At 35.7% G+C, this 14,320-nt stretch overlaps 1 protein-coding gene across 1 annotated transcript in view; it reads left to right on the forward strand.

Moving 5' to 3' along the window:
* Positions 1–249: 249 nt before the first annotated feature.
* Positions 250–14,320, forward strand: part of LOC144957590 (snaclec coagulation factor IX/factor X-binding protein subunit A-like) — a 16,281-nt gene continuing 2,210 nt past the window's right edge. Inside the window, exons 1-4 of the mRNA XM_078888933.1 lie at positions 250–418; positions 1,719–1,816; positions 7,529–7,693; positions 8,406–8,500. Coding sequence (XP_078745059.1) covers positions 1,747–1,816; positions 7,529–7,693; positions 8,406–8,500 — 330 coding nt within the window. The 5' untranslated portion in view covers positions 250–418; positions 1,719–1,746. The remainder of the gene's footprint in view (positions 419–1,718; positions 1,817–7,528; positions 7,694–8,405; positions 8,501–14,320) is intronic.

Consider the following 14,320-nt stretch of genomic DNA (forward strand, 5'->3'; position numbering starts at 1 on the left):
CGTTCCTTCAATAAGAAAGATGAACTTTGAGATTTTCGCAAAGTTAGAAATTGTATGTTTTCCACTATAATGGAGAGAAATTAACCCACAGTTTTATAATAATAATTTTGTTTATCAATTCAATTCCTAGACATAATATCGATTTGAGACGGTGGGTCACATATTTCTGATTATAAGACCTTAAATTTAGCTAATTATCTAGCAAGCTGCTGTGGTTTTATGTCGGATTTTTCTTTAATTTCAAATCTTGTCGTTCGTTTGTTTTTGATTTGGTTTGCTTTATTTTAATTTTAGAGTTCAGCTTAGGGATCGTTTTCTCCCTTTGAAGGAAAATTCGGCTTGGATTATTTTTAATGTGTGGCTAAACCAACAGCATCAATTATTTTAGTTCGAGATTATTTTCCTGCAGTTTGCGAAGGTTGGAGCATACCTTTTCCCAATCTTCCCAATCTTATTTCATTTTTCTTCGTCGGTGAGAGTAAATTGGTGTTCCTCTTCTCAATCTTTCCCTCTACTTAGGATTGCGCTCACAATGATATGGGGAAAGTCGTGCAATCTCGTGTCAAAACTCCCTGATTAGACAGTCTGTTTTGAAAACTTTCTCTGATTCATTTCTTTTTACTAAGGATATAGTTAGTCCTTTGTTAAATGGTCGGAATATATGTAGTGCTGCCCGACTGAAACCATGATATCATGTCAACTTGTATATTTGCCTAAGTTGGAACCTCGAAGTGATCATGGGCCACCGAATGGTAGCGTTGTCCAATACAATAAAGCTGGGTGCTTCGAGTGAAGGAATCGAACGGAATTTAGCCAGTCCTTCAAACACTTTGCATTGATCCCAGAATAATATTCTCTACATTTCAGTTAATGCAGAGAAGAAAAAATGGCATGGCATCCTTTTAAATATCAAGTATCTTCACCACCTGCAAGAATAACAATGATACTCTACCAATAACCCATGGGCCTTTTTCTGCCCGAATTATCAGACATCCAATATTTTGTGGGATTTTGTGAGTTTACGCTCACCCAGTTCGAAACATCTTTGGAGAATATACATATCAATGTTGTCTATGATCCTTTTCCTACAACATCTTTCCACACTGATGGTCTCTCTCTCTCTCTCTCTCTCTCTCTCTCTTCACTCTCTCTCTTTCTCTCTCTCCTCTCTCTCTCTCTCTCTCTCCTGCCCGTATATTTGATAACCATTTTCTCATGGTTCAGTGTTAAATTCCAATTCCATAGCCATCCTATTTAATGGCTTATCGATAGAGACACGAATTCTTCTTTTCTCAGCTTTACGAGAGATTTTTCCAAGATGAAGGTCATTTAAATTGATGGATATTTGAAGGACGATTTTTTTAAACCATTTTTTGTACGTGTTTTTTTTTGCTAGAATACGCAGTTTACTGGTTAAAAATAAGATAAGACTTACCTTCTCTATTGTGGCTAGGTAGGCCTGTAAGATATGACAAAAGTACTTTGAGATAGATTAGTGTCCTATTCAAAGGGCAGCAAGCAATTGTTATTGCCCGTTTCAAGATATAGAAACCGGGATAACTCCGGCTCCATAGGCCTAATAGTTCTGAAGAATTAAGAGAGAGAAAGAGAAAAGAAAGAGAGAGAGAGAGAGAGAGAGAGAGAGAGAGAGAGAGAGAGAGAGAGAGAGGAGAGAGACGTATGACATTGAAATGTTAACATTAATTTATTTTTCATAGAACACAAGTATTGAAAATCACTGACAAGATGAGTATGTTACGCTCTGATCTGCTTGTCTCACTTTTGGTAATCACAGTCTCTTTATTCATTAGTGGAGGTGAGTATAAATTTACTTTAGTGCTATTTAATCTGCCCTTTACCCCTGACGGATCATTGGCCGTCAATGACGCTTCGCTATTTGAATATTCCTTGAGCTGGTTTCTCCACCTCCTTCCACGTTTAACTGCCTCTCCTTGCTTCCCCCACTGTGCTTCTTCGCCAACTATTTAATTTACTAAATTAGATGAAAACGCATCTGTAAGGTAAGGATGATACTTGATTATAGTTAATTCCATAAACGCCAACATTTTGGGTGACTTTACACGAGTACGGAAACAAGTACGACTGACTTGACTCTTCGAAACGAATTTTCTTTTATAGATTCAATAGACCAAACCATAGAATAGAGAATACTGGATAGAATATATACAAGGGGGGTGAGGGGGGAGGTAAAGGCACCCAACATGTTGGGGTTTATTGAATTCTAATCAAATATCGTCCCCACTTTACAAGTGAGTCTTCGTTTAATTTAGTAAATTCCATAAACCCTCAACACTTTCGTTGTGACCTGGCAGCACTATAACGGCTTTTGGTGTTCTGTCCTCTACAACCTTTTTTATGACCATGTCAATAAGGATAAAAGGAGGAAAAGGGTAACAAAACATGTCCCATTTCATGAAAAATGCATTGACAGCACAAGATTAGGGTTCTGGAAATAGTTTGGAATTTGACAGTTGTATCTACTTGCAAAGAGGTATATTGATGGTTTGCCAAATTTGAAAGAGATATGTTCACAGTCTGACGGGTCAAGCATGCATTCTGTCCTAATATTAATCTTTCTGCTGTAATAATCAGCATCACTATCTACACCCGGATTATAAAATGCTGAAAGCCATCTATTCATCTTTTTCCATCATAACAAGAGATCCCTTACAGTATCATTACACAAAACAGAATGAGTGCCTCCCATATATCCCAGTTACAGCTGTAGAGTTTTCTAAAAAAAATCTAAGATTACCATCACACACAGTTTTACATAAAGTCCAAACCCCAATAGAAGCTGCCTAACGCTCAATGTTTTTTTCTTCCTCACTCTACATCCCTGTAGTGCGGGACCCACCATTCATGACAGCTCCAAATGGATAAGTAAATGAATCTGTCAGAATGACCCAATTAGGTTTATGTAAATATTAATAGATGTATAGCAGTGAATCCTTCTACTGATTTCTTTTATGGACGCAGGAGATACAGATATAGTTTGCTTGTTAGAATATTGCCTTCTTAGAACATTCATCTTATCTAATTCTGCCTATAAAAATGTGTCCATATCTGACAGCAGGAGAGCATGGAACCGAGGTCCCAATTAGTCTGCTTAACATTCTAACGGTAATAGGGTAATTCCATGATTCGTCCTTGAGAAATTGAATTAAATATCTTTTTTATCCTCTTTATGATAAACTACACACCAGAACCTGAGGTATTTGATTGTGAATTTTTAGATAACAATATCAGTTAATGGATGATACTAGAGATCGTACTGAGTGTATTTCAGGCGTGAAAATTAATTTCTGTAAAATCCCGGAACAAACCAAATTACCAAGGGAATCACATTTTAACAAAGAAGAAAACTGTGCATTAGAGGCACTCATTCCAGAACTCTTACAGCAAGACTTTATTTGTCAGAGAGAACATGAAGATGACAATGATCAAGCGGAATTCATTAACAATATCTTTCTTAGGGAGAAAGAACTTCATCATTCTAGATGTTAGTGAATTAAATCTTCTTCTTCTAGGTTCCATGCCTGGTCCAGGCTTCGGATACTGCATGAATTATCTCTCTCCATTCCTCCCTGTCTCTTGCTTTTTCAAACAGCTCTTGGATTGTTAGGTTGGTGAAGCCCTTCAGTTGGTCTATGAGTGTTTTTCTTTGTCTCCCCCGGGCGCGTTTACCAGGTATTTTTCCACAACTTGCCAGGTATTCATTCTTATCTTTCCTTACTATGTGTCCGAAAAAGGATAGTTGTCGATCCACTATTAAGGGCATTAGTTTCCTTTGTTGGTATGTTTGTTTTAGCACTTCTTCGTTCGTTTTGTGTGCGGTATACGATATTCTCTGCATCCTTCTCAAGCACCACATTTCAAAAGCTTCAATGTTCTTTTGTGTTTCTGCATTTGTAGTCCAGCTTTCGCATCCGTAGAACAAGATTGGCCATTAATTAAATTGAATTAAATACCTTTGTAAAAAAAAACATTTTAAAATGGATAGCCTTAACAATATTCTTGACTTAGTGGAAACTAACTGGTTTTTGGCGTCAAACGATTTGTTGTCAGCATCCCAGGCCGGTCGTGCATGGACTTCAAGTTTAAGTTCATGCACAACTGGAACAATTTGGGCAAGCTGATCTTTAATTGCACCAAGTTCATTATGTCACGAGAGTCTTTTGACTTTACCCGAAGTTGTTGTTATTGCTGAAAAGGGGGGGGGGGTATTGGTCAGGTTATCCATAATTATCTAGATTCAATAGAAAACAGAACATACACATTTATAACTAAAACATGCTTTCTAATCTTAACATATAAGGGTACACATTGTACCGGTCATCATTAAAAAAAATAATGAAAGATGGGTATGTTGGCTTGAAAATATTCATCACGAATGATGAACTAATAAAGAGGTTCCCAAAAAGTGGTAAATTCATCACAAATAATGAATTTTATAAAATAATGAGTAGTTTCCCATCACGACTATTGAGAAAATTAGAATATATGACTCATCACGAATAATGAGTTCTGTTTATATCACCATTCATCACGAATAATCAATGGTATAGCGTCTGCTCCCCCTCCACCACGGATAGTGAGGTTGACATTGTAAAAAGCAGAGTAAGAAGTAGAATTCGTCACGAACAACAATTTCAATCGTTGGCAATATGAAAAAGAATTCATCACGAATGTAATATAGTATTTAAGGTGGAGATTAAATTGTTAAATTTAAGAAAATTTATGTACTTATTCTCCACAGCACAGGAGCGTTTTACATAGTTTGTCAGCTCCTGCACTCACACAATCGCCCTGCTAATGAGAATGAAATTATATAGAGGTTTGCAACACCTATGATTTCCCCGTTACATATTACATTTCAAAATGTAAAATGGCAACGCATATATGATTGTATAAATAAGACGAAAAAATAGAAAAGAGAGGCAGCGACTGGTTCGGGTGCCGGTCGGTTTGCACTTCCGCACAAGTGTGGGCAAAAATCCTATGCGACTGACGCAGGGATCGGGTCACAGAGACACAGACGAGTCCCATCACCGGCAGAAAACGCCACGTGTATGTGACCTCACGCTTTGTACCGGTGACGGACAATGTGTACCTAAATGTAAAGCTCAGTTCAGTACATGAAATGTATTGATTCTTTGCGTTTATGTAAAATACTCACAGCATTCGCCATCCGGATATAACATATCAACTACAAAATGATGTGTAATCTGGAGCGTTTTAGTCTGATTGATTATATAATTTGGTGAGTACTATTCACCAAAATGGCTGTCTAAAACCAATAACAAAAAGCTGAGCGACGTTATTTTTATACCTTCAATAACAGACCTGCCTAGTACAATAAATAATTCCTAGAAATACGAATTTTTGACTCCCGCTACAGTACTGCATCCCCTCTTTGATTCAATAAATCTTATTGAAAAGGCAAGTTTGGTTCCTCAGAACACGTATTCAGGACTTAGGAGCATTTTTGGGTGATGCTGACATCACATTTTTTATTTATAGGCTATTTAAAGTGGATTTTTCTTTTTTTCAATTCAAAACTACGAATTTTGAGATTTCACGTAGGCAGCTGCAGCTCTGCAATAGAATTTTTTTTATTGAAGGATAATTCAAAAAGTCCACATTCTTAAACCTTTTGTTTGTTTGTTTTATTTTTGTTTTTAAAGTTGTGTATTTGAATAATTTTACAAATTTGAAAAACGGATGATTACCAATTTATACATTTCCTTTGAAGTCAGGAGACAATTAATAGCTTTAAAAAAATCTTATTATAACGATGGTTTAAAGTGCATGTTGGTTTTCTATGCCTAAAAATAGCGTTCAAAGAGGAAGAGAAGTATGCTTATTTTAATGATGATAATAATAGTAGTTATAATAATAATAATAATAATAATAATAATAATAATAATAATAATAATAATAATAATAATAATAATAATAATAATGATAATAATAATGATGATGATGATAATAATAATAATAATAATAATAATAATAATAATAATAATAATAATAATAATAATAATATAATAATAATAATAATAATAATAATAATAATAATAATAATAATAATAATAATAATAATAATATTAAATCCAATAATAATAATGATAAGAAGAAGAAGAAGAAGTAGAAGAAGGAGGAGGAGAAGAGGAAGAAAAAGAAGAAGAAGAAGAAGAAGAAGAAGAAGAAGAAGAAGAAGAAGAAGAAGAAGAAGAAGAAGAAGAAGAAGAAGAAGAAGAAGAAGAAGAAGAAGAAGAAGAAGAAGAAGAAGAAGAAGAAGAAGAAGAAGAAAATAAATTTAAAAATAAAAATATATCCAATAATAATATTAATGATAACAATATGTCCAAAATGGCCAATGATATATTTTTGGAAACGAACACAGAATTAAAGGCAAATCTAAGAATTATACAGTTATTTTTTTTTTCACAGAATGATTTACGAGTAACTTGCAAACATATTTTATAGTAAGGGTAATTCTTTCAACCGTTGACTCAAATGATTATTCAGAAAATATATTATGACAAAATGATCAGTCTTTGATTAGACCTTAGTTTTGGAAATCGACATTTGGCCGCCCTGCATGACCGAGCAATTTCGATAGTTCAAAACAATTGGATTCAGTAGTCGGATGTCGCGCCGCCCGCAACGGCGGCCATCTTGGTTCTAAACAAAGAAAATAATTACTTTTTATTCTTCATGCTGGCTAGAACTTTTCATATGCTTTGTGATCAGAATGTGTAAAAGTCAAAACGTGATCAAGTTTATATTTTTTTCTCCTCTGAATACGCTTTTATGCTCGCCGGGGAAATATTTCATACGGGCGTCCGCCATTGTTCCGATAGTTTAGAGCCAGTGTTACTAGGTTACCATGTGTCATTAGGAAGGAAGTGACGTTACGACTGTTGAAGAGTATTCTTCCTGATCTATGTTTATTTCCCCAATACAGTATTATAATAATAGGTTTAAACAGTCGTGACGTCACTTCCCTCGTATGACGCATAGTAACTTAATATATACTATCGATCGGAACTATGGCAGACGCCCTTATGAAATACTTCTCCGACGAGCATAAAAGTGTATCCACAGGAGAAAAAAAACACATTATAAATCTGATCATGTTTCGACTTATATATATATATATATATATATATATATATATATATATATATATATATATATATATATATATATATTCTGATCACATGACTTGTGAAAAAGGTTTAGCCAGCATGAAGAATAAATAGTACCGATTTTCTTTGTTTAGAACCAAGCTGCTCGTTGCTAGGCGGACGTGACATCAGACTTGAATCCTATTAAAATAGATTAATGCCTGTTCGTAAATTCCGATATATCGCCATGAAGACGAGTATTTCTTGCTATAAAAACTTCACCATCTCAACCCTTCCGATAACATAATATAAATAACTGTTTTGATATTTTTGGGCTACAAAAGTGCATATTATTTTTTTTGTAACCAAAGGAAATGCTCAATGTGCTGAAGGCTGGCATCATTATACCGAAGACGGTATGTGTGTCAAGATTTTCTACTCGAGGGAAACTTGGAGTGAGGCTAGAGAGACTTGCCGAGATAACAATGGAGATCTGATAATGATCAAAACCAAGAAAAAATATGCTTTTGTAAGAGGTAAATAACGTTGAAAGGTCATTAATATCAGGGGAAGACAAAATTGTAGTAGTAAGTAGTAGTAGTAGTAGTAGTAGTAGTAGTAGTAGTAGTAGTAGTAGTAGTAGTAATAGTAGTAGTAGTAATAATAGTACTAGTAGTAGTAGTAGTAGTAGTAGTAGTAGTAATAGTAGTAGTAGTAGTAGTAGTAGTAGTAGTAGTAGTAGTAGTAGTAGTAGTAGTAGGAGTAGGAGGAGCAGCAGTAGTAGTAGTAGTAGTAGTAGTAGTAGTAGGAGCAGTAGTAGTAGTAGTAGTTGTTGTTGTTGTTGTTGTTGTAGTAGTAGTAATAGTAGTAGTGAAAGTAGTAGTAGTAGTGAAAGTAGTAGTAGTAGTAGTAGTAGTAGTAGTAGTAGTAGTAGTAGTAGTAGTAGTAGTAGTAGCAGCAGTAGTAGTAGTAGTAGTAGTAGTAGTAGTAGTAGTAGTAGTAGTAGTAGTAGTAGTAGTAGTAGTAGTAGTATAGTAGATTATGTTTTATTGGGGATATAAGGTTAAGTAAAATACTCACTATTTTTAACACCAATAACACCAATCTATAATGAATTTAATTTTTTTTTGTCTTATTGAGAGACTTTAGTGAGATCTAATCACTCAATTGGAAATCTATACTAAAAACAGTTACAAAGAGCAGTGTGACGCCCAGCTTAATTCATTCCGTATCATATTTTTTCTCTAGAATTAATCCACGAGACGTTCAAACATTACTTCTATTTATGGATTGGAGCTATTTATGAGAATGGAAGTTACCTACACATTGATGGGACTAAAGTTGTAAGTATCCAGATCTGTTCCATAGGTGAGGCAAATCGAGGGTGAAAAAAAAAGCGAGCATCACGGAAATCGACAAGCTAGTGAACGCTTTTCGTAACACGAAGCGCCATCTAATCTCGCTTTTTGTCTAACTTTGCCTCATCAACGGAACACACTTCTGCCGTGATATGAGAAAAAGACGCATAACGGGAAAACCTACTTTTTCAGGAAACGCAAAAAACTGTTTTACTTAATAACTTTGTAACTATTGGCTCGAATCTAAAAGAATCTATAGGTAATTAAAGATAATTTTTTTTTGTTATTTTATTCATGGAACTTGAAAACCAAAATATTTGTATCAACTGTGTAATTCACCAAAAGACCTTTTGCCAAATCCATGATTGAAAATTGATTGACACATGTCTTTGACAGATAGACGCAAAAATATTATGCGTCCATCGCACTTTCGGATGTGTATCCAGTGTGTGACAAACGGACGCATATTGTTTTTGCGTCTGTTTGTCATAGACATGGGCTAATTTAGCGGTAATGTGAATATTGATATACAGTGTCATGTGAGGACGCATATCGCCCAATGTTAAGTTATAATAAGCAAAAACATCTTAATCACGGGTCCCTAGAATAATCAGAAGAAACCAATCAAAAACATCTAGGATATCAAGCTGAACATGCTTTATTATTTCAGAACAATCGCACCAGTCATGTAAATTTTCATAATATTTTCATTTGCAGTGATTTGATTAGCATTATTTGTATAACTAGTACTAACTCTCTTTCTCTCCCTCTTTCGTTATAGTTTACTAACATGGAGTTTGCTTTTGTAATCATTGCTAATATTATCACATACATATTATACATTCCATCTCTTCTCTTTAGATAATGAATTAAATCATTACTTTGATGTTAAAATTGCATGTTCGTACACATTGTTTGGAAGAGCAACGTTTCCAACTAGTCAGTGAATGATGAAAGGACATTCACTTGTAGGATTTACAAAGATTTTTACTCGTGGAGCTGGTTGGTAGGTCTATCCAGTACTTTCCTCTATTGGGGGAAGGGGGGGGGGCGTCAAACCCACAAGTTGTTTCACGATCTCATCCTTCTTGTAAATCCTACACCCTGGGTTTTGTACGAAACTTTGGCGTACAAACATATCCGCGTTTCAGAATGTCACATTCGTTGAAGGTATCTTCTTCAAAGCTATTTTGAAGAAGAGTGTCTTTGGTGACACTCGCCTGAATTCAGCACAAACAATCTTAGTCTTAGCTAGGTAGGGACGATTGTCAGCTTTGCTCAACAGATAACTACTGACTCCAGAATCCCAGTTGGCAAAGTCATTAAACCTCAACGGCATTGTCTGGCAGCCTGCTTCTACGACACATTGATCAATTCATTGAGATCAAAGATTTTGCCGTCTTTCTGCCTCAGAACTCTTTGGATTCCGGCATGGGTGGAGTCAGCTGCCATAAAAGTATGACCAGGCTCGAAATAGTTGATTGTGATGGTGCTTGCTTTTGTAGTAGTCTAATCATTTACAAGATGAAGTAACATAGTATAAAGGGTACAATTTATATTTTGGGCGCTACAGTTATCCAGTGAGAGTGTCACAGATTCGGCATCACGCTTATATATTAGGTAAGAAGCTGATGCAAGGTCTTCATCTTTTCGTCCTAAAATTGATTCATTCCATATCACGGCAATGTCCTTTTCACTTTTTTGCAGCCCACTGGTGCAAATGTCTCATTGAATAAGACCAATCTGCTTGTGAAAATGATTCTGTTAAACTGATTCATTCTCGGCAGCAAAATTACTTTTTGCAGATCAGCGGCAAACACTGAATGGGCTGTGTTGGCGTTTTCGTTCTTATCTGCATCCCGTTGATACCTCTTTCTAGCATTTCTGTATCGTGTCCGATGGATGATTTTTTCGGCACACGGTTCACACCTTTCTTCACAGTTGCATAGTTGTTTGTGCAAGAAGAAGGACTTGCATTTTTCACATTCTTCTTGACCAAGTACAGCTTGTGAGATGTTAAGTTCTTTAAATGCAGAATAGTAGAGTTTCTTTGATATGGCTTTTCCAGTGACTGCGCAAAAGTTTTCGTGCATATCATTGATGATCAGATCAGATGGTAAATATCTCCTGAAAGGCGCGTGCTCAAGTCTATAATGAAAAATGTTTGCTTTATATTTCTCTATGTGTTAATGGATAATGCTGTGGTCAATCTTGTGCAAGGGACTATGACGTCCACGATTGTCAACAAGGGGTACTTCTATGACATTGTTTTCGTTAACACCGACATCCTTGAAAGCGCTCCTTATCAGTTTGCCATTATTAGCTTTGAATCCGAGAGTAGTAAGGAAGAACTTTTTGCACACGGGATGGAAGACTCCATCTTCCTGTTTCATTGTATATTTGCATGTACATGACTAGGCACTTTTCTCCTTGGAAAGAATGCCTTCGCCCTGATCTCTGCATTCTGTTTTACTTACCCAAGTCCGTACAAACTTGCGCTGGTCCTTCCAATCCTCTCCCCAAAACATATGTTAAGCCCCCGTCGCTGGTACTCCAAGAATCTGTCACGGCATTTTTTGGAGCAGGTCGGCGAACAACCTTCCAAGACCGAATGCTTTTCTCTCATTCGCAAAGGCCTGTGTATTTCCTAGTCTGCTTTTTGTATCGGCGTCTTGTGCTTTCTCTTTTTTGAGTGAGTAGACACTGTCTCTATTTCTAGATCTGGTGTAGTTATTGTTTCTTGTTTCACTCTGCTAGCATGGTCTCTATAATCGATGACACACCTGGAACATGCTCTCCTTCAGATATTTCTCCTAAACCGGTAAAGGATGCCGACGTGGCAGTTTCGGACAAATACTCTTCCTCTTCAGCAAATGGAACTCTAGGGTCAGTAGTTTCGGTGATATATTTAGAAGCAAGTTTCAAATACATTTCAAATTCTGAGTCACTATCTAAACTTTGTTTCTCAATTGTAAATTCAACACAAAATCCATATCGTTTGCATCTACTTCTTTAATCTCAACAGCCAATTTACGTGCTTCTACTGCAGATTTTCATATCGGTGTTGAGGTAAACCTATCCAGCTCGTCTCCTCCGTTTTTCTTGTTGTCCGTGGTTTCTTTAAATCTTTTCCTCTCTGCTTTTATGACACTCATACATCATGTAATTCCTCCTTATAGAGGTTTCACTGTTGATCTGAGCTAGCTGTTTCAATGAAATGTCAATATCTGAATCACTGGAGTCTGATTGTCATGATTTATTTAATCTGGGTTGGCTGAGGTGGAGGTACCTGTGGTTCTTTTAGGGGTTAGATCATATCTGATGAAAGAGATATAAATATGGATTTTCAAAAATTGAACGGGAGTGGACTTATTCATTAAAATAATCTTTATCATAAAGTAACGTTGTTATGATATGATATTGAGTTACAGTTGCTTGCCTTTCCCAAAAGAATATTGAAACAGGTTATTGAGGGCTAATTGGATGCATAGCTAGAGACTTATTTTCTCAGTAGTTAAGGTTTTCACTTTGATTCCGACACAGTCCTAGGTTGGTTTTCAGGCCCGATTGTTTTTTTTTTTTTTTCCCACTGTCCTGATCCCAAGCAAGGGGGTGCGCAGTTTGTTCAAATTTCAATGGAAATGTGGGGGTGCGCACTTCAGTAGAAAGCCGGGGGAGATGGGGGAGGGGGTGTGTGTTCATTTTCACCAAAGAAGGGGGTTTGACCGAAGAATTCAACCACAGCAAATTACAAGGACAGTATTTTGTCTATTTAAGAATGAATTTTAAGTTTAATAAGATCAAAAGGAGGGAGGGGAGGTTCGCGAAAATTCCGAAAATTAATGGATGGGGGGGTGGGCGTCTATTTGATACACTATACTACTACTACTACTACTACTACTACTACTACTACTACTACTACTACTACTACTACTACTACTACTACTACTACTACTACTACTATTACTACTACTACTACTACTACTACTACTACTGATACTACTACTACTACTACTACTACTACTACTACTACTACTACTACTACTACTACTACTACTACTACTACTAATGTACATACAAATGCTTTGACTGCTACTACTAATACGACTACTACCTATTCTACAACTTATACTTTCATATTGATGATTAATATTAATAATTGTCATCATAATGATAATCATAAATATAGTACATGTAATAACAATAACAGTAGTGCTATTAGCATGTAAATCAACATTTGTTTAAGTTAAATATCACAAACACAGATAAACCGTCCATAGCAAATAATTATTAAACATCTGCACTAATATATGACAAGTAATTATATAAATACATAAAATCTTTGATCACTTGAATAGGAAAAAGATAAAACTCACCCGAGGAAATGAAGAATTCACACCAAAACAGCAAGTTACTCGTACGTCTTTGATGATTGACTATTTGATGAAAATTGGAGAACAATGATGTTCTTTTCACCGTCACCAGTCGTAATACAAACGGACGCATATCCTACCTTAATTTTTGGATAGTGTCTTGGCAGAAAGTCGCATATCCGAAATGCGTCTTTTTGTGAAAGACAAATTAAGTCATTCGGTGGACGAATAAGAGAAAAAGACGCATATTACAAAATGCGACCTTCTGTCATATCCACATTCAATATGCGTCGATCTGTCATTCCTCGAAACGAATTTAAACCAAATTAGGTCAAGTCGCATATTTTCAAAATGAAACAGCTTTTTTATTTTCAACGATTGAGCTACCAAACCCAGATAGAAAAATGCGCCTTTCTCTCAAGTATGTGAATCCCAGAAAATGTCAATTTGACCTAGATACCGATATGCGTCTTTCTTCCCTATCACGGCAGACTTCTGATCTTCAAAGGATTGTGTTCGATTTTGACCACTGTGGTCTGACAGTCAATAATAGAATCAATGTTGAAATTGATACTTAGTCGCTAAAAACTGTAGACTGTAAAAAAGGAATGAATAAAATTTAATATAACATTTTAAAAAAAATCAAACACGGAACGTTTTGGGCACAAAACCCTTTTACGACCAACAACAAAAAGCAAAACAATAGAAACATAAATAGATTACTTAAAGACCCGATAGACGACAAAGATATATTTTACAGTGAATGACGTAATCGGTTGGATGGTAAAAAGGTTTGAACTGAGATATTGCCAAGTTAAGTTATTATTAATATAATTATTATAATTATTGTTTGATATAGCGCCAGTATCCACAGACTGTGCTCAGAAGTTCTTTACACCAGGATTTCACATTTTCATGTCTTTTTCGAAGTTCACATAGAATCACGATAAGCAGAATGAAAAATGTTTGTTTTTAGATGCCGTTTGAAGACTGGTAGACTTTCACATTGTCGGGTTTTAGGTGGTAAAGTATTCCATACTATTGGAGCCGAAAATACAAAACCACGCTCAGAAGGTCAATATTTATCCAAAATGAGTTCCTGTCATAAATGATCAAATCAACCTTTTTTGTACATCTTCGGGAAATATCAAAGCTTAATTTCACTTCTAAATATTTTTTTACAGCTTTTACTTTTGAAAAAGTATGAAATTTGAGAAAAGTTGCGGATACCTTTCCCACACACATGACCATAACTTAATGAAAAATCATCCGATTTACTTCAAATAAAGATTAAAATGATCTGGTGAGCATATTCTTTTAGGTAATGTGCGGCTATGTGGTTTAGTGGTATGACACTCGCTTTCGGATCGGAAGGTCCTGGGTTCGAGCCTCGCTCGACGCATAGTTGAGTCCTTGGAAAAGACTCTTTACT

The sequence above is a fragment of the Berghia stephanieae genome, chromosome 12 (genome assembly GCF_034508935.2).
Source record: "Berghia stephanieae isolate SIO BIC M18660-M18661 chromosome 12, UCSD_Bste_1.3, whole genome shotgun sequence".
NCBI classification, from domain to species: domain Eukaryota; kingdom Metazoa; phylum Mollusca; class Gastropoda; order Nudibranchia; family Aeolidiidae; genus Berghia; species Berghia stephanieae.